The sequence below is a fragment of the Rhinoderma darwinii genome, chromosome 4 (genome assembly GCF_050947455.1).
Source record: "Rhinoderma darwinii isolate aRhiDar2 chromosome 4, aRhiDar2.hap1, whole genome shotgun sequence".
Taxonomy (NCBI): Eukaryota; Metazoa; Chordata; class Amphibia; order Anura; family Rhinodermatidae; genus Rhinoderma; species Rhinoderma darwinii.
The window spans coordinates 198836440-198863206 of record NC_134690.1 but is presented as its reverse complement, the minus strand read 5'-3'; the positions used below and the strand labels follow the sequence as shown (position 1 = coordinate 198863206).

The 26767-nt window shown below is 39.8% G+C and overlaps 1 protein-coding gene across 3 annotated transcripts in view; it reads right to left on the bottom strand.

Moving 5' to 3' along the window:
* Positions 1-646: 646 nt before the first annotated feature.
* MEI4 (meiotic double-stranded break formation protein 4) overlaps positions 647-26767 on the bottom strand; it is a 166986-nt gene continuing 140865 nt past the window's right edge. For 2 of the 3 annotated variants that reach the window (XM_075864163.1, XM_075864161.1), the window contains exon 5: positions 1327-1637. In XM_075864163.1, coding sequence (XP_075720278.1) covers positions 1386-1637 — 252 coding nt within the window. In that variant the 3' untranslated portion in view covers positions 1327-1385. Of the gene's footprint in view, positions 787-1326; positions 1638-26767 lie in introns of those variants that run through there. The other variant, XM_075864164.1, reaches the window with a different exon arrangement.

The window sequence follows — 26767 nt, the reverse complement described above, 5'->3', positions numbered from 1 at the left end:
ACACCTCCCTGTCCCCAAAACCATCAGCCCACTCTCCAGAGGGACTATAATAGCCTTTCGTTCCTATCTTGCCTCTTCGGACCCTCCCACAGAGTTTTCCCCACACACCCCCTTGCGTATGGCTCCTATTATATTGCGTGGTAAGCCCCCGCTAGAGGGCTTATGGGATTCATTAGGGAACATCCCCATTTCAGAAGTATTTGATGACATGACTTCTGCAGATGTCTCCTCCATTTTACCACCACACCACAATAACTCCCTACACTTGCTGGGTTTTGGCCATTACTGTAAAACTTTCAAGAATAGCTTCCCTGTTCTCCTTGAGGCTTCCTGGCTAGATGTTCTCACCCACTTCCCCTCACCCCCTAAAAAATTGCTGTCCAAGATCCATTCAGACATCATGATTTGTAGAGCCCCGACAGACAAAAACCGAACTTCATTCTGGCGTGGGAAGTGGAATTGGGGACGAGCATCAATGAACTCGACTTATCCCGGACCCTCACGGGTTCTCATGGCTTCACTAGGTGTGTGAGAGTACAAGAAAATTCCTTTAAAACCCTCACCCGGTGGTATAGGACCCCGGAATTTTTGTTCAAAATAGGTGTCACCTCAGATGATCTTTGTTGGCGTTGTAGAACCCACAGTGGTTCACTCTCGCACATCTGGTGGAGCTGTCCAAAGATTGTTCCTTTCTGGCGGGCAATCTCCTCCTTTATCCCAGCAACAAACACGTGACCTTGTCAGCCGCTTTGGTTCTCTTGTGGAAACCTGATCCAACTCACCAACCTGCAAAACATGATCTAGTGACTTTCCTGATTACCACGGCAAAATTACTTATCCCCTTAAATGGCGGTCTATTGAGCCGCCATCTATTTGAATGTGGGTCGATAAAGTTGATCAACTATGTAGGATGGAGGAGCTTGCTAGCTGGGATGATAGGAATCATGCTAGATTTGAGAAGACCTGGGGTCCTTGGAGGGATGCCATGGATTGATTAATCCCCCCTCCCCCATGTACCTAGGCCATGTCTCTGATTACTCTCCCCGATTCTTTGCCATTGTGTCTCAGCCACATAATAAACATGGTCTTAAATGAGCAGTTTTTCATCCTCCCCCTTGTACATGGTTGTTCTATTTATGTTATGTTTCCTTTGTACTTCATATTACTGTATTAAGTTTTTCCAGCTTATGTGTACATTTTGTGTATATGCATGCTCTTTGCTGAAATATGACTTACAGAGCTTGTCTAAAATGTTTTTTTATCTCCTTTGATATACGAAATGTTGTAAAAATGTTCTTTCTATAAATAAAGAATTGATAAAAAGATATAAGATGTGCTTGACATTTTTATAGAAGCCCTTTTTCAGTAACAAACAGACAAACACATCAATTTTCTTCATTTCCTATGTATGAAACTAAAGTTCCCAGCCTCCACAGGATTAGACTAAGCAATGGAAATCCGTCTGAAATCTGAAGTATTGTATGGTCAAGATTCTGCACAAATAATTTAGTTTCATTGTCAAAAACGTCAAAATGCAATGCTTCTTGATCTTCTTTTCTGCGCTGTAGAATATTTTCCAGCAATGTACATAGCAAAGACATATTCTCATATTTGGTTATGTTGTATTTGTCCTGGACCTGTAATAGTAATAATAATGATGTTGCTAATAATAATAGGAATTAAAAGCATAGTATAAGGCCTCATGCACACGACTGTAGCCATGTTCACGGCCGTGATTTTCGGGTCGGCCGGCCACGGAGTGACAGCCGCCCGCAAATCGCGGGCTGTACACACGGTCGTGGCCATTATTTTCAATAAGCCCGGACCGCAGAGCACGGCTGTAATAACACATGCCCATTCTTTCTGCGGTGCGGGCCCCTGGGCCATGCACGGACCGTGGAAACCACGTTCGTGTGTATGGCCCCATAGGAATGAATGAGATCGCAATTCTCCCATGGATTTTCGGGGGAATTGCGGCCGCAAAAGCACGTTCGTGTGCATGAGGCCTAATATCTGATTTTAACACATATCTTGTTTCATAACATTCTGCTACAGTTTACAATAAACATAATAATGAGTAAATATAAAAAAAACACACAGACATATAATTTACAAGTCAAGTTTACAGATGTTTATCCTTATTTAAATATAGTAGATGTCTTAAAGGCTAGAACTCCATCGCTGCAAAAGATCGATAGCAAAAGACAGTAAAATTGCGACATTACCGTAATTTGCTCACAGCCTCACTGTTTTTCTATGGAAAAAAAAGTTGTGTGACAATTTTAAGATTTTTAACATTGTCAAAATTCTTGCAATCACTGCAAGTCATTATATAATATGGAAGCATTATAGGTGCACACTGAGCACCAACATTATCTAATTTTTTCCTTTCCAAATTTTACTTCCTTTTTTATTTTATTTCAAGTTCTTTATTTTTTTAGACACTAATGTTTTATCTTAATTTAGGCATTATATTGCAAGACCTTTTTATGTTCTATATGTCTTAGCAACAAATGTCAAATCAATGTATTGTATTCATATGCATAACAAGCATTTTGTTGTGCCGGTGGTGTTCTTCCCAAGTATAATGGAATGTAGAAAAAGAATAAAGTCCATTCCATTTAGTCTGGTGCCTAAAATGAACACATTTTAAATGACTTAAAAACAATCATAACTGAAAACAAGATAGCCTCCTTTTATCTTTCCTGTGCCAGGTGAGTTCAAAGAAAATTCTTTGGGGTTATTATATTATGTTAGTTTGTGGGAACAGGTCGCTGTTATGACATATTCACCAGTGTTTATAAAATTTGGGTAGTGGTAATCTCTCTAACATTTTCACGTATAGATAAATGTGGAAATTACATTTAGAATCAAGTGAATAAGAGCAGATCAGCAGTACTGAAGCACGACCGTTATACAGTGGTCGGAGCCTTCTGCTTTCATCACCGAATCCTGCATAGCTTCTGGAGTCCGGAGGCAGCCGGAACAGCAGATTGGTGTGGGGGTCTGGGTGTTGGACCCCCACCAATCATACACTGATGACCTATCCACAGGATAGGTTATCAGTATAAAAAACTCAAACAACCCCTTTAAAGGGACTCTATCACCAGTATTGAGCTCTCAAAACTGCTGGCAGCGCTATATACAGGGTGGGGAGTGTAGAGTTACCGTAGCGCAGGGGTTGGCAACCTACGGCACCCGTGCCCCAGCTTGCACGCGAGGCCTTGATCTCTGGCATGCTTTTCCAATGTCTAGGGCTGTTGCATGCTGCGACGCTGAACAGAGGGAGAGACACAGGGGGAGACAGGGAGAGAGCGGGGAGACACAGGGGCAGAGCGACGCTTCAGTTTGCTGATATAATGAAGGGACACTCACTCTGCCTTGCTGGTTGCGTTTCTTCACTCTCTCCTGTGAGCACCCCCCTACATGCTGGTGTATAGCAGCTGCTCTCTCCTGTGAGTGTGTATCTGTGTGAGCAGATCTTCTCACACATAAATTCCATCCTCAGCCCCTCATGTAGCAGCCTTACTGCAGATCACTGTAAGGCCTGTGTTAAGCTCAAAGTCACCTCATATTCACCATAGATAGATCATCTTTGCAAACTGTAAGTTTAATTTATTTATTTATATCACATACATAGCAACAGTTTGTGTTATATGGCTTTCTTGTTTGCATGGCACACTTAGTACTTCATCTTTGTTTTTTTTTGTTTTTTTATCGGCGCACCATACAAAAAAGGTTGCCCCTGCCATAGAGGATGTATTAATGCCCCCAGCTTTTGCAATGTCCTAATTAGACGCTCTAAGTCATCGCTCAGAGAAGAGGGTAGAGGCCGGCTGCCTTCAGTGAGGAAAGCCTGGAGCACTTGAACTGGCTGCTTCCATAGCACTAGTAAACGTGGTGCCAGGGGCATTAAAATGTTGATTTCTTGGTCATGCAACTTGAATGACCGGCATCACTGTGGTATAGTTATGCTGCCCTCCCAACCCTGTATATAGTAAATTATAATGGTAAAAATGGACACGGCGCCAAAAGACTATGGTGAGAGATGTAAATTCTTAAGAGGGATTGCTTCCCTTATAGTTGCAAATACTGGCAGGTATATGCAAAGTGGTCCAAGCTGCTGCCGATCCCCAACGCAAACACCCTAAGGAGTTGCCTTACATAGAAAATGCATGGAAGCTGAAAAAAGAGGGATGCTTTAGGCGCTGCTTGTATTAAATGATCATTTAATACAAGCAAACCCTGTATATAGGGCTGTCAGACGCTTTGAGAGCTCAAAACTGCTGACAGATTCACTTTAACCCGTTAGTGACCGCCAATACGCCTTTTAACGGCGGCCACTAACCGGCTTTATTCTGATGCATATGCCTTTTTACGGCACTGCATCAGGATAAAGTAAACAGAGCAGGGAGCGTCAAATCTCCCTGCTCTCAGCTGCTAGAGGCAGCTGAGGGCTGGGAGCGTCCCTGCTCTGCCGGGTGAGATCGATATTAGTATCGATCTCACCTGTTTAACCCTTCAGATGCGGTGCGCAATAGCGTGCACCGCATCTGAGTGGTTTTGGAGAGAGGGAGGGAGCTCCCTCTCTCCCCACCGACACCCGGCGATAAAATCGCCGACTGTCTGTGTCTCTAATGGCAGCCGGGGGCCTAATAAAGGCCCCCAGGTCTGCCTGGAGCGAATGCCTGCTAGATCATGCCTCTGGCATGACCTAGCAGATGCCTGCCCGTTTTAAACGGACAGGCAGTAATACACTGCAATACAAAAGTATTGCAGTGTATTACAATAGCGATCGGAGAATCGCATATTATAGTCCCCTAGTGGGACTAGTAAAAAAGTGAAAAAAAAGTTTAATAAAGTTAATTAAAAAAAAAATGTGAAAAAAATGAAAAACCCAGCTTTTCCCCATACATAATGCTTTACTATTAAAAATACAAAATAAAGTAAAAAAGTTACACATATTTGGTATTGCCGCGTCCGTAACGACCCCGACTATAAATCTATTACATTATTTAACCCGCACGGTGAACGCCGTAAAAAATTTAATAAAAAACTATGGGAAAATTGCTGTTTTCTGTGAATCCTGACTTAAAAAAAATGTGATAAAAAGAGATCAAAAAGTCGCATATACTCCAAAATGGTACCAATAAAAACTACAAGTCTTGCCGCAAAAAAAAAGCCCTCATACGACCGCATCGTCGAAAAAATAAAAACGTTACGGCTCTTCAAATATGGAGACACAAAAACAAGTCATTTGGAAAAAAAAGCGTTTTTACTGTGTAAAAGTAGTAAAACATACAAAAACTATACAAATTTGGTATTGTTGCAATCGTAACAACCCGCTGAATAAAGTTATTGTGTTATTTATATCACATGGTAAACGCCGTTGATTTAAGACGCGAAAAAGAGTGGCGAATTTTCAGTTTTTTTTCTATTCCCCCCCAAAAAAAAGTTAATAAAAGTTAATCAATAAATAATATGTCCCCCAAAATGGTGCTATTAAAAAGTACAACTTGTCCCGCAAAAAACAAGACCTTATATGGCTATGTCGACGCAAAAATAAAAAGGTTATAGCTCTTGGAATGCGACGATGGAAAAACGTAAAAAATGGCTTGGTCATTAAGGTCTAAAATAGGCTGGTCATTAAGGGGTTAAATAATCCTTTACAAAATTTGTAAATATTATTTTAAAACAAAGACCATTCACTTTTATCATGTAAAAGGTTATGCCCCTTTTACTACAAAATGAGTAAGCAAAGTAAAGAGAAATATTGTGAAATATCACATTACATCTTGAAGAGACATTGATCTTTAAATGTACAGTATTTGTAAAAGACTGATAAATGAGGATATTAGAAAGTCAACATTGCAGTTTTCAAATAGACCATGTTCAAGAGAAAAATATGTTTCTATATTATCAGAGATTCAGATCAGCAAAGAAGGAAATGAGAACATTATAAAGTAAAAATAAAGCAACAATGGCCTGAGAACATTGCTGAATTATTAAATTAGACATTATGAATGCTGTATTATACAAAACAAATGATCCAACTCACTATGCTGTTATAGTACTTATACAAACAATTATCCAGAGAAACATAACAGAAATACAAGGACAACATTTCATTTTATAACAGAGGGAATCTGAAAAGGGTTTAAACAAGACTGTATATTGCAACAAACTGATAACAGTTATCCAGCTTAGTTTGTATAACATACTTGCATTAACCCTCTGCCTTCAGCCTAAGGGTCTGTTATGATCTGCATGGGAGGCTCCGTTAGGGGCCCCGGTCACAGATCTGGTCCAAAATTACGGAAACAATATTTTTTCAGGTAAACTGACGGACACCATTAAAGTCGATGGGTTCTTTCGGGCGCCGATGGTGCATGCAACGTATCCGACACTTCGGTTATTTTCTTTGTTCTGCTCCTCTGACGCATATGTGAACAGGCCCTAAGGAGTCTAATGCATGTGATCAAATCACAAATACCATTATTTTGCATACATACCATTAAAGTGGTTAGTATTAAGTACTAACTTTCTAATATATTTGCTAAATTAACTGCAGAAGCACTGATTTCCAGGATTGCTGCTGCAGGATGGAAAAATTCTTATTATTTTTTTATTCATAACATATCACTAACATATTCCTTAGTGCTTTACAATCTCAGGGAATAAAAATTAAAAACAAAATGACATTGTAGGCAAAGTTTTTAGCAAACGCTTAGACACAAGGAGAAAGGTCATGCCTATTAGAGGTTTACAATATATATGTCTTTTAGTGAAACCTATAGATGACAACCCTGTAAGTCATTGTCTGACCTGTAGGTGACATTAGAGAGACAATTTTCTGTCATAAATTATGCATAAATTTGTCCCAGGGAGCATTGCCCTTACGACTCCCTACTAGATCTCATCAAGGAGAATCAGTTACTTCCAAGAACAATATAAGAAAGTAATGATACAGTAAGTACACCTGCCATGTTTATACCTGGACATCATAAATAATGTTAAACAAGCAAATTTTACAAATGTAATCTGTGCCCACAGATTAAGCTCAATGAAGAGAAAAATATGAAATAGAGCAGATATGATTTTGGTGGGCACATTCTCAGCCAGCCCCACTCTAGTAATGGCTTATGTATCTATTTGACTAGCAAATGCTGATATTTTATTTAGTAAACAAGAAAACTGAAAGGGATTAGATTGTTTTGTCTGTCGCTTCAGATTGGAGTGGATAGGCAGACACTGGTCAATGACATAAACCAGCTATAGTCTCGAGACGACAGCTGTCATGGTGTTCTGGGAATTGTACTTTCACAATAGCTGGAAAGCCCCAGGTTGGAGATCACGGAGACTCAGTCTCAGACTGTCTGTTGCCCTATATTTACAATGGCGAGAAGAGGTAGTTTGAAAGCCATGTTACCATGATGATCGTGATGATGGCTTTTAGCTACTAACACCATCCTACAGGGGAAAGATTTGACATCATATCCAAAGTGACTGCCTGCCTGGACAGCTGCTAATATTGTAAATTATTACAATGTGTAATTCAGTAAAAAAAATAACTTTAGGCTACAACATTTAGACAAAACAGGACATTAAAAAGATGATAACGGAATTCAGGTATTACAGCACAAAAACAACTTATCGGAAGAATTTATCATCCATACCCTTCAAAATGTGAATCCATGAAACAACCATTACTATGAATTGGAGACTGAATGGAAAAATAGCCTTTGCTAGAACTGTACTGATTACTTTGTTTTCACATAAGAATATGGCTAGGAAATGGAAAAACCAATTCTAGTCCAGTTTTGAAGTGATGTAATTTTTCATATAATTGATGGTGAAGTATTAACAGCAACATTTTAGACTGTCAAGATAAGAACTTGTTATTTGGGAGCTCATGGCACCCCCTCCCTCCACACACTCACAGCTCTGTGTAAATGTGTCCTAACTATTGTAAAAACCAAACTGCTATATAAAATTTATTTAGTTATTCCTTTCTCTGTTGTCTTAGCTTACCTTTTTAATACTATAGCTATGCAAAGGCATTTATAGCAAGTAATCTTTTATAGTAAGCTAGTACTTCACTGGCATAAGATATTATTATTATTTATTTTGAAGATCAAATGAGATGTGTGGAACAAATAAAAAGTTAGTCTAGGTTCACTCCACATTGTCCCGCCGAAGTTGCATACGTCTGCCATTGACTAATATGAAAGAATTATTTTTTTTTAGTTGTATCGAAAACTACACCCACACCAATCTCTAAAACAGGACCCGCTAACTCCCATCCTACTTGCTCCCACTGTTACTGGGCACCGGCCACTCAGTTACAAGGTGGTAGGACTTTCCAAAGACAGTGTCAGGACGTTGTATGTAACACAGCACTCAGGATGTTGAGTGCTGCCTCTCATATAAGGCCTTTACGCCCCGCGGCTGCTGCAGTGTGGTGAGCTCATCCACTCTTTGTATTCTTTTGCTTTATGCCTTTTGTCTCCTCTTGTTTTCTCTAATGATATATATAATTGATTGTCATTTAGTGAAATGTTTAATATTATGCACTATGAACACTTTTATATGAGAACACTGCTATGCATGTAATTGTACACCTGTGTGACTTTCTCTATGACGTGCTGATGTCTTGATTGGATTACCTGCACCATGTGATGTTGTATACTTCCCTATTTAAACTCACACTGTTAGACACATTGTTAGGCTTGAGAAAGACCCTCCACTTGTCACGGGTCGAATCGTTGCCATTTTTTACTGGATGTTTGACCAATAAAAGAACATATTGATTGAAATTTGGGAGACGTGTGCTGCTGTTCAACCACGCTTTTTCTGAGGACCTTGCATGCGTCACGTCCAGCTATGAGAACATGAGGGGATCAGGGGGTAGAAGCGAAGTAGTGAGGTGAGTAAATTATTTTATTTCCGTTTAGCGTAAGCGAAGAGGGGTGGGGTCCGATTGTTATGCCACAATTGTGGTACACGGCCAGCCAAAAGCTGCAATTCTTTCAGTAAGAGGCGTTCACCTCTTAATAAATGTGTCACATCTTACTCCAGCATACTGTTTTTTAAGACTGAAGTATACAATGCCAGTCTTTAAATCTTCCCCTATGTGTGACCACCCAGTGGATGTGATGTGAATTGCGGCCTGTCAAGGGTTTTCCAAGCATGTCGCTATATTGAATTGAATTGGTTTTATAAAAAGTTGGAGCGCTTAACCAAATTCAAGCAAAGGTAAAGGTGGACACATCTGTATCTCACCTACTTCCCTCATTTTCCCCTTCCTTTACTGTTGTAAGTACACACCTACAAACTGCTTGAAACCACTTTAATTCAATGACTTTATTTAATAGCAAGTTCTATATACAGACGCACAAACAGCTTTTAATTCCCTGTTTGGGTAAAATATTGAAATTATTTTATGTCTCTATCACTCTCTATCTGCTCCTGCAGCTGACATCAACAGGGAAGAAGTAAATGGAGGGTAATTCAACTCTCCTCCTAATCTGTTCATTTTGAACTGAATGGATTGCACAGGCTGAAAGTACACGCTGCTTGTATCAGGTCCAGAAGATATGAGAAAAAAGTTGTTGAAATATATGAAAATCTGGAAATGATTACAAAGCCATTTCATATGGCAAGTTTCCAAGCTGTGGATAAGATTTACAGCAGAATTAGCACTTAAAGCGTACCTACTAGTTCAATTGACTTTTCAGAGTAAGCTGTCATGTGTATGTACTAAGGAATAACACTCTTTCTTGGTATTATATGACTTGTGTCCTGCATTTTGTTTTAGCAGCTTTCCCCTCTGCAGGCTCTCTAATTCTAGCTGTGAATCCAGCACTAGGGGGAGATATAACACCTACTAGGAAGCTGCAGCAGTGTTTCTGTGTGTTTCTCTCTCACTCTGCTTCTGCTCCCTCCTCCCCTCTCCATAGGCTTCTATGGGAAATTGTAATCGGATATGTAAGTGAGCTTAGATACAGGACTCAGCAGACAGTATCACACATGATAGTTTTAGATACAGGGCGCAGCAAACAATATCACACATACTAGACTAAGAGACAGGGCCCCAGTAGTAAGCATCTCCACTTTCCTTCCCCTCTCCTGAATCGAGCCCTCTTCATTTCCAGCGAAGAACTGGGTCTTGACGTGATTCAGTGTCAAGTTGTTATGTGCGCCAAACATGCAATGTTGTGATGCTGGACGGCGCCCGGAGGTGAAGAGGACTAGATTCAGGAATGGGAAGGTTTAATATACTTTAGTAACAGGGGCCCGTGTGGTTTATAACATAGGCCTAAGTTACTACAGTAACTGTGGACATACGTGGTGCGGAGGGTCATCGGCCCCCCTGACTTTAGGACTCGGTTGCAACAGCTGCGACCCATATAGCTATGCCACTTAAGCAAATGCCGCCTACGGCTCTACTGAACTACAGACTTGGAACAGTGGTTTATTATCCCAGTATTAGTCATCCTGACAAAATTACTGCAAGACCAGGGGTGCATTTAGAGGGGATTCATAGTACACTCCAAGCCGTTTAGACAAAGTATTCAAATTAAATAATAACATTCTTTTTGTTGTCACTAGGGAAAGATTTATTAGGAAGGATTGATTATTGGTTTGATAATTGTTGTAATGTCTAAATCCCCATTGCGCTCTCTCTAGTGGTGCCTTCAGGAAGACAGAATTTTATAACTAAACTATATGGTTTTGTTAAGTGAAGCAGGGGATTTGGAGTTCTGTATCAGAAAGACCCCTATGAAGAATTCTGAACCTATTTAGATTAAATAAATAAAAATTATAGGAACATTTAATTTTCCTATATTCTCCTCTTAACTGTTCACTAACCTAAACCACCAGGATTATTATATCATATTAAACGTAAACCACTATACCACTCTAGACCCCAAGGAACACATAACCACCCTAGACCACAATGCATAATGGATATCATTGTTAATACATAGAAGCTGTATCTTGTGCTCAGAGCAGAATCCGTGAGGTCAAAAGGATGGGCGGCTTCGGTGACAGCGGGTGCTGCATGTCACGCATGATCCACCTGTTATCGATCACATCTAAGTTCATAACACGCAGGACCCTCTGTCACCGAAGCAGTCAGTCCTGCTGACCTGACCTGATCGGGTTTCAGCACAAGATACAGCTTCTATGCATCTAGGATAAATAGAAGCTGGATCTCAGAAAGTAAAACATTTTTTGAATAAAAAACAATTCAAATGTTGCATTAAACACCATAATACATTGTTTTGTTAAAAAAAGTGTTCAAAGGTTTACATAGCCTTTAAGCCAAACATGGAATTCTTTGGACTACAGAGACCTCATTTCATTCGGTATAAAGTAAATACAGGTTCCACAGTAAGAACATTACAGCAACTGTCTAATATGCTGGTTGTAGTATGATATTGTGGGGTTGCTTTGTATCGAAGCGGCTTAAAGAGCCATGAAGCGTGGAAGCAATAATAGTATTATTTCATATATATTTAATGGACTAAAGCTGGGGATAACGGAACAAGAGAAGGACCTGGGTATTCTGGTTACAAATAAGCTAAGCAGCAGTACTCAATATCAAGCAGCAGCTGCAAAAGCAAATATGATTTTAGGGTGTATAATATTATCTAAAAACCCATGATTCAAATGTAGTATTAGCCCTCTATAAATCCCTTGTAAGGCCACATCCTGAATATGGAATTCAGTTTTGGCCTCCACATTGCAAAAATGATATAGGAGAGGGTTCAAAGGCGAGAGACTAGATTATTAAATGGGATGGGAGGTGTCGCTTACAATTAAAGACTACAGAAATTGGGCTTGTTCAGCTTGGAAAAAAGACGCCTTAGAGGTGATCTAATTAACATGTATGTGTGGTCAATACAAAGAACTAGAACATAATCTGTTCTTTCCAAGAACTTTACAAAGGTACAGAGGACATTCATTGTGTGTTGGAAGAATAGTTAAACTATGGCATGCCCTACCACAAGAGGTAGATATTATGTCAGCATTTAAAAAAAAGGCTGGATGTTTATTTATTTACTGACAAATGGCATTGCGGGTTATAATTAATCAAGCAATAAATGACGTGTAATTTGTTGAGAAAGGTTGGACTATGTATGCAGTCTACCGAAAAAATCTGTCTATCAACTGAAGTGGAATTGGCTTATTCAGCAAAAACATGATCATGAGCATGGCAAAATTATGTTTTTTTTGTAACTGGGTTGGGCAAAGTTCTTTGTTAAACTAAAAAGAGATTCTGTAAAAGGACAAAAAAGGGCCAGATCATGGAAAAAAACTAGCAATATGTCTGAAAGAAGCAATTATGCAAAGAGTCAGTTAAAGAACATCAGTTTGCAATTATTACTGATAAGTGATAGAATTGCTAACACTTTACTGACGGTATGGGGACAAACCATTTCTTTCTTTGTTGTCCATGACATGGGAAGATGCTGAATTAGCCTCAATAAAATTCCCCTACTGTATGGCATATTGTCATGGCTTGCATATTTCAAAGAAAAAAAAAGAACTCTACTGTCTACAGATCCAGGCTAAAAGATGTATGTATCTATAATGGTCAGTAGCAATATGAAACATTGTCTGCACAGAATAATCACAGATGTGACACCATCAAAGATATTAATTAAAACTTAAGATAATTAGAAATAGATCAGATAATATAAAAGGAAATAACATGAATTAATCAACGGCTATTTTCTTTTCTAGAATAATGGTTTGAGAGTGTGTGTGTGTGTGTGGGGGGGGGGGGGAGGGGGGCAACTCTATCTCTCCCTAAAGTAAAATTGTTATGCTTCATAGCTACTTTACATTAGAATCTTTAAATAAGCGAATAACTAGACTTCCACTTTGCTGCCATTGCACAAAATTGGGCCGTCCAAACTGTTCTACACAATTTGAAAATAGCTGAATCTCTATTTTAAATATAGCATTTCACAGCTTATTTGTGCCCCTATTAGCTCCTTATTGTTAAAGCTCTAATACAAAGTTAATAGGGTGCTAATACTAAGCAATTGGGTCTGGAAAAATATGCAAAAACTATGTCAAGGTCTTGAAGCAGATTCAAAGTCCAGTAGCTGAAACAATCTGGAAAGTAAGTGATAATAGCAAGCGTAACAGTCCAGGTTCGGTACGCAGATAAGCGGCAAAAGTTTGTAGAGTAAGGCAGAGACATGATCAGGAAACAATACAAGTTCGGTAAAGGAGCAGTAGTCTGTCAAGTAAGGCAGCAATAAACTAGATTAGAGGCAGGAAGCTCAATAGTTTGTCAAGGAGGAAGTGCAAGAGCCTATTGGAAGCCAAAAGGTTGAGACTAATTAGGTAATGCTCCCACAGGCCGAAAACACTGCACATTTAAAAATAAACAAGCGGAAAATACACAGCATTTACAGTAGAAGCAAAGTGGATGCGATTGCAACAAATCTCATCCATACACTGCGGCTAAAATCTACTCAAAATTCTACATTCTACTGCACATTTTACATTGCGAAAAATCTGCAGCGTATCCGGCCTGCGCCTAAGAGGCAAGAAGAGAACCTAGACAAGAGATTCAGCAGTGGAGCTCTCAACAAAATAGCTACTGCCTAAGACACATGAGCTTCTGTATTTAAATCCTATTATTTCAAACTTCTCTGACTTTGATAGAGCACTGGATAGGGTTGTATTCTCTCCACTGGAGTCCATGGTTCCCTATCTATCGCTCTCTAAGACTATGAATACAAACATTCGTTTGTTTCTAATTAATTGGTTTCGGAGTAAACACAGAGTAGAGTGGCATTATTATTTAAATACATTCTCAAGTTCTCACCTCTGTAATCAGCCTTCATAGACAATGTTCTAAATTGCTACTGTCCAATACAAGTAATAGCTTTAGTGGCTTCTACAGTTAATTCTCAAAGCGGCATGGTTTTTATTTCTCTGATACAGGATAGGCACTTTGCTTAGAGAAAACATCATGCAGTAAAGAGAAAATATAGAGATGCACGCACTATATTTTTAGCTTTGGCATCCACATATCATACGGATACTGTCACATTCATAATCTGTTTTCCCCAGTTACATAGGTACACCCCTACCATATCACCTAAGATAATCATGTCAATATTGTAGATTGTTTTCTACCACCCACCTTAAATCTACAGGAATGTGCAGAAGATAAAATCTGTCAAAAGTCTTAAAGTATTTTTAGTAAAAAAACAACCTTAATAAGAGATAACTATTGAGGTAATTTCTTACTCCAACTAAAAATCTAACAAAACGAAATTAGTCTTTTAAAACTGAAGGTACTTACTAACTCAATGCCATATTTACCAAAAACTCCAGACAGATTGCTTGGGTAATATTTCATTTTAGATAGGTAAAAAAAATAAATAAATAAAAACGATAGTTCTGGATGGCAGGAAACTCCTTTATTATGTACACGCCAAAAGTATACTCAGAAAAGTGAAATCATCATATGCGGCAGCCATTCAGTGTGAACAAAGTCTGTAATTCCATTAAAATTAGTTTTTTTTTATATAACCATCATCATAGCAGAAAGCTAAAATGTACTAAACTTTTATGCAGCAGGGATTCAAAAACGTATCTGACATAATAACATGGCTCACCAACAAAGTTATTTTTAGCTACGGGTGTGGAAGTTGTGAAAGGTAGAAGACATAGGAATAAACTATATGCTATTAACTCTAGCTGTGCAATCCTCCAACTTTTTGCAGAACCCTTCTTCCAATGCATGTAAGGGTCAGAAAAATAACTTTACCCCACTTGGGGAAACAAGCGTAATGGTTGCAGCGTAGCGGTTACAGTCACAAACGGGCACAGAGCTTGGCAGTTACCGTCACAGCTGGGTACAGGGCTTAGCAACTGCGGTCTAATTCACCAGGGCCCAAGTCACTCAGAGCACCTGGCTCAGATCAAGGAAACTAGTGCATACTACTCAGCAGGATTCACAGGGTCAGCCTTTTAAGCAACATACGCTGGTACAAACCAACTACTCTCATACAGCTCTCTCTGTGTGGTACACTATGTCATCAAAGTGCATGATAATCAGAAGCATACAACAGCACCTCATTAAATAGATTTGCTCCACCCACAAACAGAGCAAAATCGGTGTCATGATCAGGAGTCTGCATACATAACAAGAGTCCACTCTCCCACGAGCCCACTGTGTATGCCAAATATACATGGCTTTATTATTAAAGATACAGTGTCAACATATTCACAAGCAACACAGTATAACAATAATGGGACAGTTGAAGTGCACTTTTAAGAAGCACCTCCTCACATTTCCACCAGATTTAATGAGTGCCTCGGCACTCCCTACCCACCATTCTCGGCCAACCCCATAGCAGCATCTCCATCTGACCGACGCCAAGGAAGAACCACCTCAACAGTGGGATGGGTAATTCTCAGTACCTGCAGGTAGGAATGTACCTGTTTGGTTGGGTCTTTCTATAATTCCATGGTCTTCTCTCTCAGCATTCCGTGCCTGCCTTGGCCAGGGCGCAAGCAGGCCAGCACAATGGCCTCAGCAGTGTCTTGCACTTCGGCCTGTTAGCCATCAGAGCCTGGGTCTCCTCTACCTATGGCAGACTTGGTGAGGGTGAGAGCCACCTGGACCAGAACCTTTATGTCCCTCTACTTGATTGACCGCCTGTGCACAAAGATCTCCTCACCGATGTTGTCAACTTGCACAAACCCGTACTTTTGAGTCCGGTGGAATCAAACAACAGTTCCTGTGGCCCCTCCGGGTGGATAATCACCTTTGTCAAGTAACCTTCCCAAAAACCGTGTTAATTTTCTGCCGCCTTCACCCCTTCACTCTCTTACTTCATCCTAAGGCCACTCCTAGGCCCATATTGGTCTTGTGCAGGCTGGCTCTCACTCAGTCCCCTCCATTTTACCCACAGTTATGGGCTTGACCCTGGATGGGTCAAAGTTCTCTTCATCGCCCTAATACCACTAGCGGTGTGAAACTCCGATTTGGATCCTGCCGACTACGCCAACTGTAAGACGGTCAGTTCCTACTGTATGTGGCCCTAGGTCTTGAACCGGTACCCCACTCAATGATGGTCTCTAGTCACTCTCTCCAAATATACAAAACCTCCAGATGCATTGGTACACGAGCTCTCTCCCTCTGGAAGTAGTCCATAACCACGTGAAGAAGTGACAGGGCCCTTAATTTATCCAGTCCTAAGTCACTCACATCAGAAGATAAAGGTAACTGGTTCATATCGCACAGCATAATTCACAGGGTCTGTTTCTTCTGCGATGTATGCTGGCACAACCCACCTTCCCTCCACATATCTTCCTCAGCTTTCAGCTATACTGCCAGTCCCATGTAATTTCTCCTCTCACTTAACAGCTTGCTCCACAATGTACCTCTCAGGATTAAAATGCGAAGACTCTAGTGTCCCAGACACTAGCTATTTTTGTCAAGCCATTGGTGCGGTGGACAGCTCCACTGCTTGATTTATTGATTAGCTTCCCTTGATTCCTGCCTCTCTGGATTCCTTGCCTTGATTGCTTAAATTGGTCTCACTATTGTGGCTTCTACAAAAGCTTGGATTTTGCAGTACCTGCTTGCCAGACTATTGAGCTTCCTGCTTGTGGCCTAGTCGTCTCTACCTCACATTACTACCAATTGCTGTTTATCTGTGTACCAAATTTGGAATGTTTCCTGACCACATCTCTGCCTATTGTAAATTCCTATTGAAATTTTTCTGTGTACCGAACCAGGACTGTTACTCCAAACTGGCCACAGTCCCTGACAGCGCCACTCTGGCTTTCTCTGCCATGCACTATGACACTGTACACTAAGCATTCTCTCCAAGGCATGGCACAGTACAGGCAAACTCAGGTGTCCGCACACATGACCAGACCCCACCAACATCTCCCATGTGCTCACCAAAAAAGGCTTCATAAAGACACAGTGTCAACATTACTAACATATTAACAGCAACACAGTATAAAATGTGTACAACAATGAGACAGTTCAAGTGCCCTTTGGTGAAGCACCTTCTTATATACATGTTTGTAATAAGTTGCTTTATAAGCACCACCACAGCAGGTCTGTCTTCAATAATTCCACACTAAAGAGTTTACGGTCTTGTAAAATTATAGATTGGATACTGTATATCTGTTCACACTGACAATAAGTACTGTATATATTCCTTCTAGGGTTCTATTACGTTTTTACAGCAAGATATAAAGAACTCCCAATGGCCCATTATAAGTCAATAAAGTGGAATAAAGCTTTCCTTGAAAATCATTTTTCTAATTATTTACAAGTCTTTCCTTCCTTCTTGATTGAAGATACGTTTTTTTCTCTAGATGGTAGGAAATTTGTAATTTATGTTCCAGATCTCTGATTGAATTACTAATTGGAATGAAAAGAAGTGCTTGGAACAGATTGAATCTGAAACAAAGGAACTATGAAAAATTGCAAGTGAGGTCTCACAAAGTAATTTAATTATTTTTTTTAAAACAGAACTTGATACACAGTTTCAGACTTGGGAAAAGGAGATACAACAGCTGAAAGCCAGAGTATTCCAACGAGATGTGAGAGATTTCCAGCTTAACAATGTGTACAATTTGCATCATGGGTATTTTAAGAAACAATCACTTACTAGCTCTGCATCCATTACTTTAATATCAACTATAGGTAGCAATTCGGCAGCAAAGTCGGAGGAGAATGTAAGAACATAGTCGGCCACCACAGGTGGAAACATCATCATTAAGTTATCTGATCTGTAGTACTTACTCCTGCACAGACAGATGTTCTATGTCTGGGACTGAACTCTTCACTGACTGCCTCTGTTTATGTATTCACAGCGATAAAGGGTTCATACTTATTTGTTAAGAAGCGGTGTTAAAAAAATATTCCATGAAAAAACAACTTTGGATGAACTAACACTCCCGCCTGCCCCCCGACTAAAAATATATGTCAAATTAGTATTAAATTAATACTTCAAAATACCTCATATGGCAAGGAATAATAATTTTTCAGAAGATCAATGGAGGGCCTTAAGAAATTTACAAAGATGTATTTAAACTGGTCGATAAGGGAGGGAACTTGTGGTCTGGCCCATCCATCAAAATGTTCCAGAAGGAGGGTTTCCATTTGAGGCATTCACTTGAGGGATTTAAAACGTTATTATATTAAAAAAAAAAACGTGTTATCAGAAAAGAGATTCAAGAAGGCCTAATAGTGGAGTACCTTAACATTTGAGAGTCTGTGAGAATTTGGGCCCATTTAGTCAAGAGAGCTTTTGCGAGGTCAGGCAGTGATGTTGGACAAATAGGTCTGTCTGCAATCAGGGCCAACCTTAGGGGTGTGCGACCTGTGCGAGTTCACAGGGCGCTGCACCCTCCCAGCATGTAGGGGGTACCACTGGGCTCCGCCTCTGCTCTGTACTCTGCTTCTCGTTACACACACGGAAGAAACAAGAGCCGAGGAGCAAGAGCAAGGGAAGCTCCGCCCACAGCCCATCCTGCAAGAAACCTGTGATCCTGTCAGCAAGGCGAGATGGTAAGTGTCTATGTGTGTCTGTGTTTGTGTGTCTAGGAGTTTGAGTATGTGTGTGTATATATGCCTTTATTTTAGTGTATATATATGTATGCCTCTGTGTGTGTTTATATATGTATGGGTTTAGTTATCACTGTGTGTTATCTGTGGTGTTACATAGGACAGCAGGTAACATCTACTACATTATCTACACTATGTTAATATAGGTATGTATGTGAATATGTCTTTGTGCTTGTATATATGTGCCTTTTATGTATTTGTTTATGTTCCTGTCAGTGTATATATGTGCCTGTGTGTGTGTGTCTGTTTATACCAGTATGCGTATGTATGCCTATATATTTACCTTTACGTATGTATATATTCCAGAATATGTGTATACAGTGGAGGAAATAAGTATTTGATCCCTTGCTGATTTTGTAAGTTTGCCCACTGTCAAAGACATGAACAGTCTAGAATTTTTAGGCTAGGTTAATTTTACCAGTGAGAGATAGATTATATATAAAAAAAAAAAAAAAGAAAATCACAGTCAAAATGATATATATTTATTTGCATTGTGCACAGAGAAATAAGTATTTGATCCCCTACCAACCATTAAGAGTTCAGCCGCCTCCAGACCAGTTACACGCTCCAAATCAACTTGGTGCCTGCATTAAAGACAGCTGTCTTAAATGGTCACCTGTATAAAAGACTCCTGTCCACAGACTCAATTAATCAGTCTGACTCTAACCTCTACAACATGGGCAAGACCAAAGAGCTTTCTAAGGATGTCAGGGACAAGATCATAGACCTGCACAAGGCTGGAATGGGCTACAAAACCATAAGTAAGGCGCTGGGTGAGAAGGAGACAACTGCTGGTGCAATAGTAAGAAAATGGAAGACATACAAAATGACTGTCAATCGACATCGATCTGGGGCTCCATGCAAAATCTCACCTCGTGGGGTATCCTTGATCCTGAGGAAGGTGAGAGCTCAGCCGAAAACGACACGGGGGGAACTTGTTAATGATCTCAAGGCAGCTGGGACCACAGTCACCAAGAAAACCATTGGTAAAACATTACGCCGTAATGGATTAAAATCCTGCAGTGACTGTGGTCCACCTGCTCAAGAAGGCACATGTAGAGGCCCGTCTGCAGTTTGCAAATGAACATCTGGATGATTCTGAGAGTGATTGGGAGAAGGTGCTGTGGTCAGATGAGACTAAAATTGAGCTCTTTGGCATTAACTCTACTCGCCGTTTTTGGAGGAAGAGAAATGCTGCCTATGACCCAAAGAACACCGTCCCCACTGTCAAGCATGTAGGTGGAAACATTATGTTTTGGGGGTGTTTCTCTGCTAAGGGCACAGGACTACTTCACCGCATCAATGGGAGAATGGATGGAGGCATGTACCGTCAAATCCTGAGTGACAACCTCCTTCCCTCCACCAGGATATTAAAAATGGCTCGTGGCTGGGTCTTCCAGCACGACAATGACCCGAAACATACAGCCAAGGCAACAAAGGAGTGGCTCAAAAAGAAGCACATTAAGGTCATGGAGTGGCCTAGCCAGTCTCCAGACCTTAATCCCATCGAAAACTTATGGAGGGAGCTGAAGATCCGAGTTGCCAAGCGACAGCCTCGAAATCTTAATGATTTACAGATGATCTGCAAAGAGGAGTGGGCCAAAATTCCATCTAACATGTGTGCAAACCTCATTATTAACTACTAAAAATGTCTGACTGCTGTGCTTGCCAACAAGGGTTTTGCCACCAAGTATTAAGTCTTGTTTGCCAAAGGGATTAAATAATTATTTCTCTGTGCACAATGCAAATAAATATATATAATTTTGACAATGTGATTTTCAGGTTTTTTTTAAATATAATCTATCTCTCACTGGTAAAATTAACCTAGCCTAAAAATTCTAGACTGTTCATGTCTTTGACAGTGGGCAAACTTACAAAATCAGCAAGGGATCAAATACTTATTTCCTTCACTGTATATATTTGCCGGATTGTCTAAATATGTACCTCTATGTATGTACAGTATTTATGGTCCAGTATGTGCGTGTCTATATATGTGGTTAATTTTTGGTTTGTGGAGGGGAGCAATAGAGAATCCCACACAGGGCGCCATCCAACCTAAGGCCGGCCATGAATGCAATTCATTCCAAAGGCGTTCAATGGGGTTGAGGTCCGGGCTCTGTCCACACCATACACATCAAACCATGCCCTTTTAAACCTCACTTTGTGCGCAGGGACACAGTCATTCTCGAACAGGAAAGGCTTTTTAAAACTGTTGCCACAAAGTTGGAAGCATACAATGTCTAAAATTTATTTGTATGCTGTAGAATTAACTTTACTCTTCACTGGAAATAAGGAGCTTAGCCCAAATCCTGAAAAACAGTCCCAGACCATGTCCCTTCTCCACTAAATATTACAGTAAGCACTATTCATTCCATTAGGTAGCATTCTCCTGGCATCTGTGAAACACAAATTTATCCAACAGACTGCCAAATAGTGAAACAAGATTTATCACGTCACAGAATAGCTTAATACCACTCCAGCCGATGCTTGGCATTGCGCATGGTAATCTTAGGCTTGTGTGCATCTGCTCGACAATGGAAACCCATTTCATGAAGTTCCCGACACACAGTTCTTGTGCTGATGTCACTTCTAGAGGCAGTTTGGAACTCTGTAGTGAGTGAAGAAACAGCAGACATGTGATCTTACATATAATGCGCTTCTGCATTCGGCGTCCCAGCTCTGTGAGTTGGTGTGGTCTACTGCTTCGTTGCTGAGCTGCTGTTTCTCCTAGATGCTTTCTTCTTCTTCTTCACAATAATAGCACTTACAGTTGACGGAGACAAATCAAGAAAATAAAAAATGAGTGAACTGACTTGTGGAACAGGTGGCATCCTATGACAGTCCTATGTTTAAAGTCACTGAATTCTTCAGTACGACCCAGTCTACTAGCAATGTGTCTCTGGCGAATTGTATTGCTCATTGCCTGCTTTTATCTACCTCTTTGCAATGGGTGTGGCTGAAACACCTGAACTCTAAAATTAGGAGTGCTGTTCAAATACCTTTGGACATATATAGTCTACATCTGACCATTTGGTAGGTCACATGTGATGTAAAGGCTATGTATACCTCCATACAACATTAAGATGGTTTATGGCAACACGCATATTCCTGTCCATGAGTATGATTGAATTGGACTTTATACAATTTCTGATAGAAGCTACACATTTTTTCATATTTAGGTACTCTGCCTACAACTCCAGGGGACAGTAATGGGGGCAGCTTGTGCACCCTCAATCGCCAATTTGTTCTTTGAGCTACGGGAAATGGAGATGTGGGAATGGTCAATCTATAAACATGTTATATAGAGGACATCCTAATGATCTGGCAGGGATCAAAACATGAGCTGATGGATTATGGAGACTGATTGAACAACAACACTAAGAACATCAAGTTAAAATACTCAAATACAGTTAAACCTCAATAGAACTTCTGGACATTCTGATCCAGAAAGAACAGGAGGGTTATTTACATACAAATGTTTTTCGCAAAGAAACCTCAGTTAATGCATTGTTACATGCCTCTTCTTCACATTCACAACCGACAAGTGCAATCCCTTTAGGACAGTTCTTAAAGGAGCTGTCCCACGAAACAGTGACCCTAAAAGTACCTTTTAAATGAATCTAACAATTTTCACCATTGGAAGCAATTAAAAAGAATGTATAGATCTAGAGTTATTCCACTTACAAGTTCCGATTAGCCTCCCCTACGGTTTTCTCATTACGGGTCCATGCATGTCCTTTAAGTGAGGTTTTTCAACAGGACATGCATGTGCAGTGAAACCCCTGTGCTGCCGGAACTTTCCTCTTTCTTCCAGGTGCACTGATTCTTTCACTGTTATTCAGCCATCTCAAGATCAGTAGGTCCCAGCATTACAGGCACTGGGAAAGCAGAGTACAAGGGACAACCAAATGTACTGCCTGTAGTATGACATGGAGAGGAGGGGGAAAGGTTTGAAATGTAGTGTTGGAGACAATTCAGGGCTTTGAGGAGGGGAGGGGGGACAACAAGCGGACGACTAAAGGAGCTTTGTGAAATAAGGTAAAAATAGTTTTTCTGCTTACTTGTCATTACATTGATTTTCGACATAGCACTAAGCCACTGTAAAAATAAATTTTTAAACTCCGGCATGGTCTTGTATTATGTATTCATAAAATTAGGTTATTGACCAAAGCTCGGATTGGTGGCACTTGGCGATATCCTAGTTGGAAAAATCAGAAGACTTCAGCACCACTCCTTTTATAAATCCCGTGTTTTTTTGAAGCGGTAATCCACCATTATTATATGGACAACAGACAAAAGAAGGGGGTTCCAAGGCACCAGATTCTTTTAAAACTTAGTATTTATTTTCTTGGCATGTGACAAAAACAGCAACGTTTCGACCAAATGGCATTTAAGCTGAAGATATCCTAGTGCGATGCTACATTAACTTGACTGGTGAAACCCTTCTTGAATAATATCAGTCAGCACATTCAAGGTGGGCTTATGGGTTGTTTCCTCAATTGGTGTGATGTCTCTATTTAAATACATACCTCTTGAAAAAGCGAAATGTGTGTTGGGATTCCGTCAGCAGCTCCCACTTTCTTTGGCAATCAATTATTTTTTTTCACGCTGTTGCAATTTGCAATATTTACTATTGAGGTGACATTACATTGATTATGAATTGCATGTTTATTTTCTAGTTATTTATTGAGGTGTAGTATAATATAAAGTATATCAATGAATTCCCCACTTGGATGTTATTTATGCTGGGTATTTATTAGTATATTTACTTTTATTACACTTTAACTTTTTTATTTCTCAGTCCAAAAAGGATCCTGTAAAAACAAAACCCATGATATGCGAACAAAGCAAAATCAAGGCATATCAAATAAATAAGCAGCAATTTATTTAGAGAGTCTATAATCCAACCCTGGTTTATATATGAGACAATCTTATCACACAGCTCACCCTAAACGGCTGTTGGCTGAAGAAGGAGTGGGAAGAACATGAAAAGCAAACAGCAATTCCTTGGAAGCGAAAAATTACCGTAATTCACTTAACTGTGCAAATTACCAAATTGTTTGAAAAATTGGAAATTGGTGAACAGATTGACTCAATATCATAGTAAAAAGAAATGAGACTTTGTGCACTCTTTTCTAAAAGTGTCATGTACTTGTTGGTGTCTACCAAGCCATTTCTAAGAATCTTCAGAAAGAAAAGAATGTGGTTAACATTCCAATAAATAAAATATACCGCACATGTAGTGTACAGTTGAGTTATTTATACACAACTTATAGACCATGTGATGTCTCAAGGAACATGACCCCGTTTCTCAAGTGTAAATTTGTATCATACTTATACTCTCAGTAAAGATGTTGCTTAAAATAAACCTTAAGGTTCAGTCAAAAAATGTAAACATTATGATAACTTAGGAAGAAAATCTGTGGGGGAAATTGCAGAAAGCATTTAAAACCAAAAAGTGGGAAAGGCATGAATAATAATATAATGTTCTACTTCTTAGTTTATAGCAGCTTGACATAAGTTGTATTTTTTGAAAGCATTATATTTTTGAGTAAATGTTTTTATGCATTTCATTTTAAAATGACAAAATATCTTGACAGAAAATACAGCATGTGCTGAAAACAGACATCTGGAGATATGTAAGCATTTAATGCTAAATTAAATGAAAAACCCTGGGTTGAATGTTAACATTTTCCTTATTTAAGCAGTTGAAAAAAAAGAAAGTCCAGTATTAAGATTAATTCTGTATTTGAATTTAGATTTACTCTTGCCAGGAGACACAGTACACATGCTGTGTGCAGCTTATGCATTTGTTCTTTGACCATTACTAAAACATTGCTAAAAACGAGACAAAGAGAAAATACAAAAGGAAAAAAAAAAAGAGACATTGATTCTCCGTTCAACCTCATCTGCTGAAGTCCAGAAACAGAATTTCTTCTGGGATGCAGACATTAAGATAACAACATTACATCTCCTCCAAGGTATTCAAGAACTGCATGGTATAAACAATTGCACTTCAACAAACTAAAATCCCTAACTAGTGGCTGCATCAAAATGCTGAAAGGCAACAGATAAATTTCATTTCAATAACAGGGGCATCCATTATTCATTTACCACCCCAGCTGAATGCTGGTTTCAACCCTAGGGGGAGAAGAGGAAAAACTAGAGTGTAAAATGGGCAAACTGCATTCTTACTTCACAGTATTATCAAAAGGAAGCACATTTTTTTTTAAGAGTAGCAGTTATTAAAGCTATCTGTAGGGAACAGAACTGCCAGCGGCAATACTAAAGCACAAAATGCACAGATGGAATTCCAGGTTTGAAAATACTTGTGGTTTAGACTGCATGCATCACAACTGGAGCACTAAGGCTTATTAGACTTGGTTTCCTAATGATAAACGGTATGTTTGTGCATTTGTTAGTATAATCAAGATCAACCAGTTTATTCTTAACATGTTTGTGATGGAACTGAATCTTAATTGTATGCCTTCATAGTACTTAAAGGGACAGTATCAGCTATTCTTGCTGATTAAAGGGCACCTGTCATGTTGAACATACTCTCCAATCTTTTGACAGCATGTTACAGAGCTGGTTTACTGGTAGTTTACTGGTTTAAGTCGCTGCTCGGCCTGGGCTTAGAAGTCCAGTAAATGGTCCTACTACATCAGTGACAGCCTTCCTTGTATGAATGTGTTTACAGATATAATAGCCAATCATAGCTTGCCTACTGGACACCTTAGCACAGAACAACCAAGGATTTAGATGTATAAAATACAAGTTAGGCCTGATTCACACGAGCGCTGCACATCTCAGACGTGAAAAACGGCAGTAATGACAACCTTGTCGGGCTGGGGTCCACACAAACTGGTTGAGGAGTGATTTTTGCATATTTAAAATAAAGAAGAAATAGCCAGCAAATGCTCTGCAGCATAGTCCTCCCTTCAGTAGTCAGAATAGAGCTCCCCTGTTAATGACAGCATCCAGTTCCATGCATCAAGCCCCGGGTGGAAACACTCAGCCACTGAATGCATAAAGGGCAGGTAGCAACAGCTGGTCGCCAGGGCTCATAAGGTTTTGTACAGCCCTGATCTATAGTGATTTGTCTATGAGTCTTAATTTTTACTTAGATTATTTACATACACACACATATTATATATATTTATTTATTACACACATACACACTATATGGACAAAAGTATTAGGTCACCTACACATTACACCTACGACTTTTTTGACATTCTATTCTAAATCCATAGGCATTAATGTGGAGTTGGTTCCCCCTTTGCAGCTAAAAAAGCTTCCACTATTCTGCAAAGGCTTTCATCCCAAAGGTGTTCGATGAGGTTGAGGTCAGGGCTCAGTGCAGGCCAGTCAAGTTTTTCCACACCAAACTTACCCAAACATGTCTTTATGTACCTTGTTTTGTGCACTGGGGCAGTCATGCTGGAACAGAAAAGAGTCTTCTCCAAACTGTTCCCCCACAGTTGGAAGCATACAATTGTCTAGTCAGACAGATTGCATTCTCCTGGCATTTGCCAAACTCAGACTTGTCCATCAAACTGCCAGATAGAGAAACGTGATTCATCACTCCACAGAACACGTCCCAGAGACCTGTGGCGATGTGATTTAACACGACTCCATCGGACGCTTGGCATTGTGCTTAGTGATGTACGGCTTGAAAGCAGATGCTCGGCCATGGAAACCAATGCAATGAAGCTCCCAGTGCACTGTATTTCTGCAGATGTTAATGCCAGAGGAGGTTTCGAGCTCTGCAGTTATTGAGTCAGTAGAGCGTTGGAAACTTTTATGCACTATGCGCCTCAGCATTCGGAGACCCCGCTCCGTAACTTGACGTGGTCTGCAACTTCATTGCTGAGTTACTGTGGTTCCTAAATGCTTTCACTTTGCAAAAATACCACTCACAGTGGAAAGGAAGAAGTTTTGCAAACTGACTTGTTGGAACCGTGGCATCCTATTACAGTACCACGCTCAAATTCAGTGAGATCTTTAGAATGATCCATTCTTTTACAAATGTTTGTATGAAAGTAACCAAAGGGTTAATTAAAGTTGTTTACCATGTATCATTCGGACTATGAGAATGAGATAAAGGGTTAATGATTATTTTATGTACGTGGT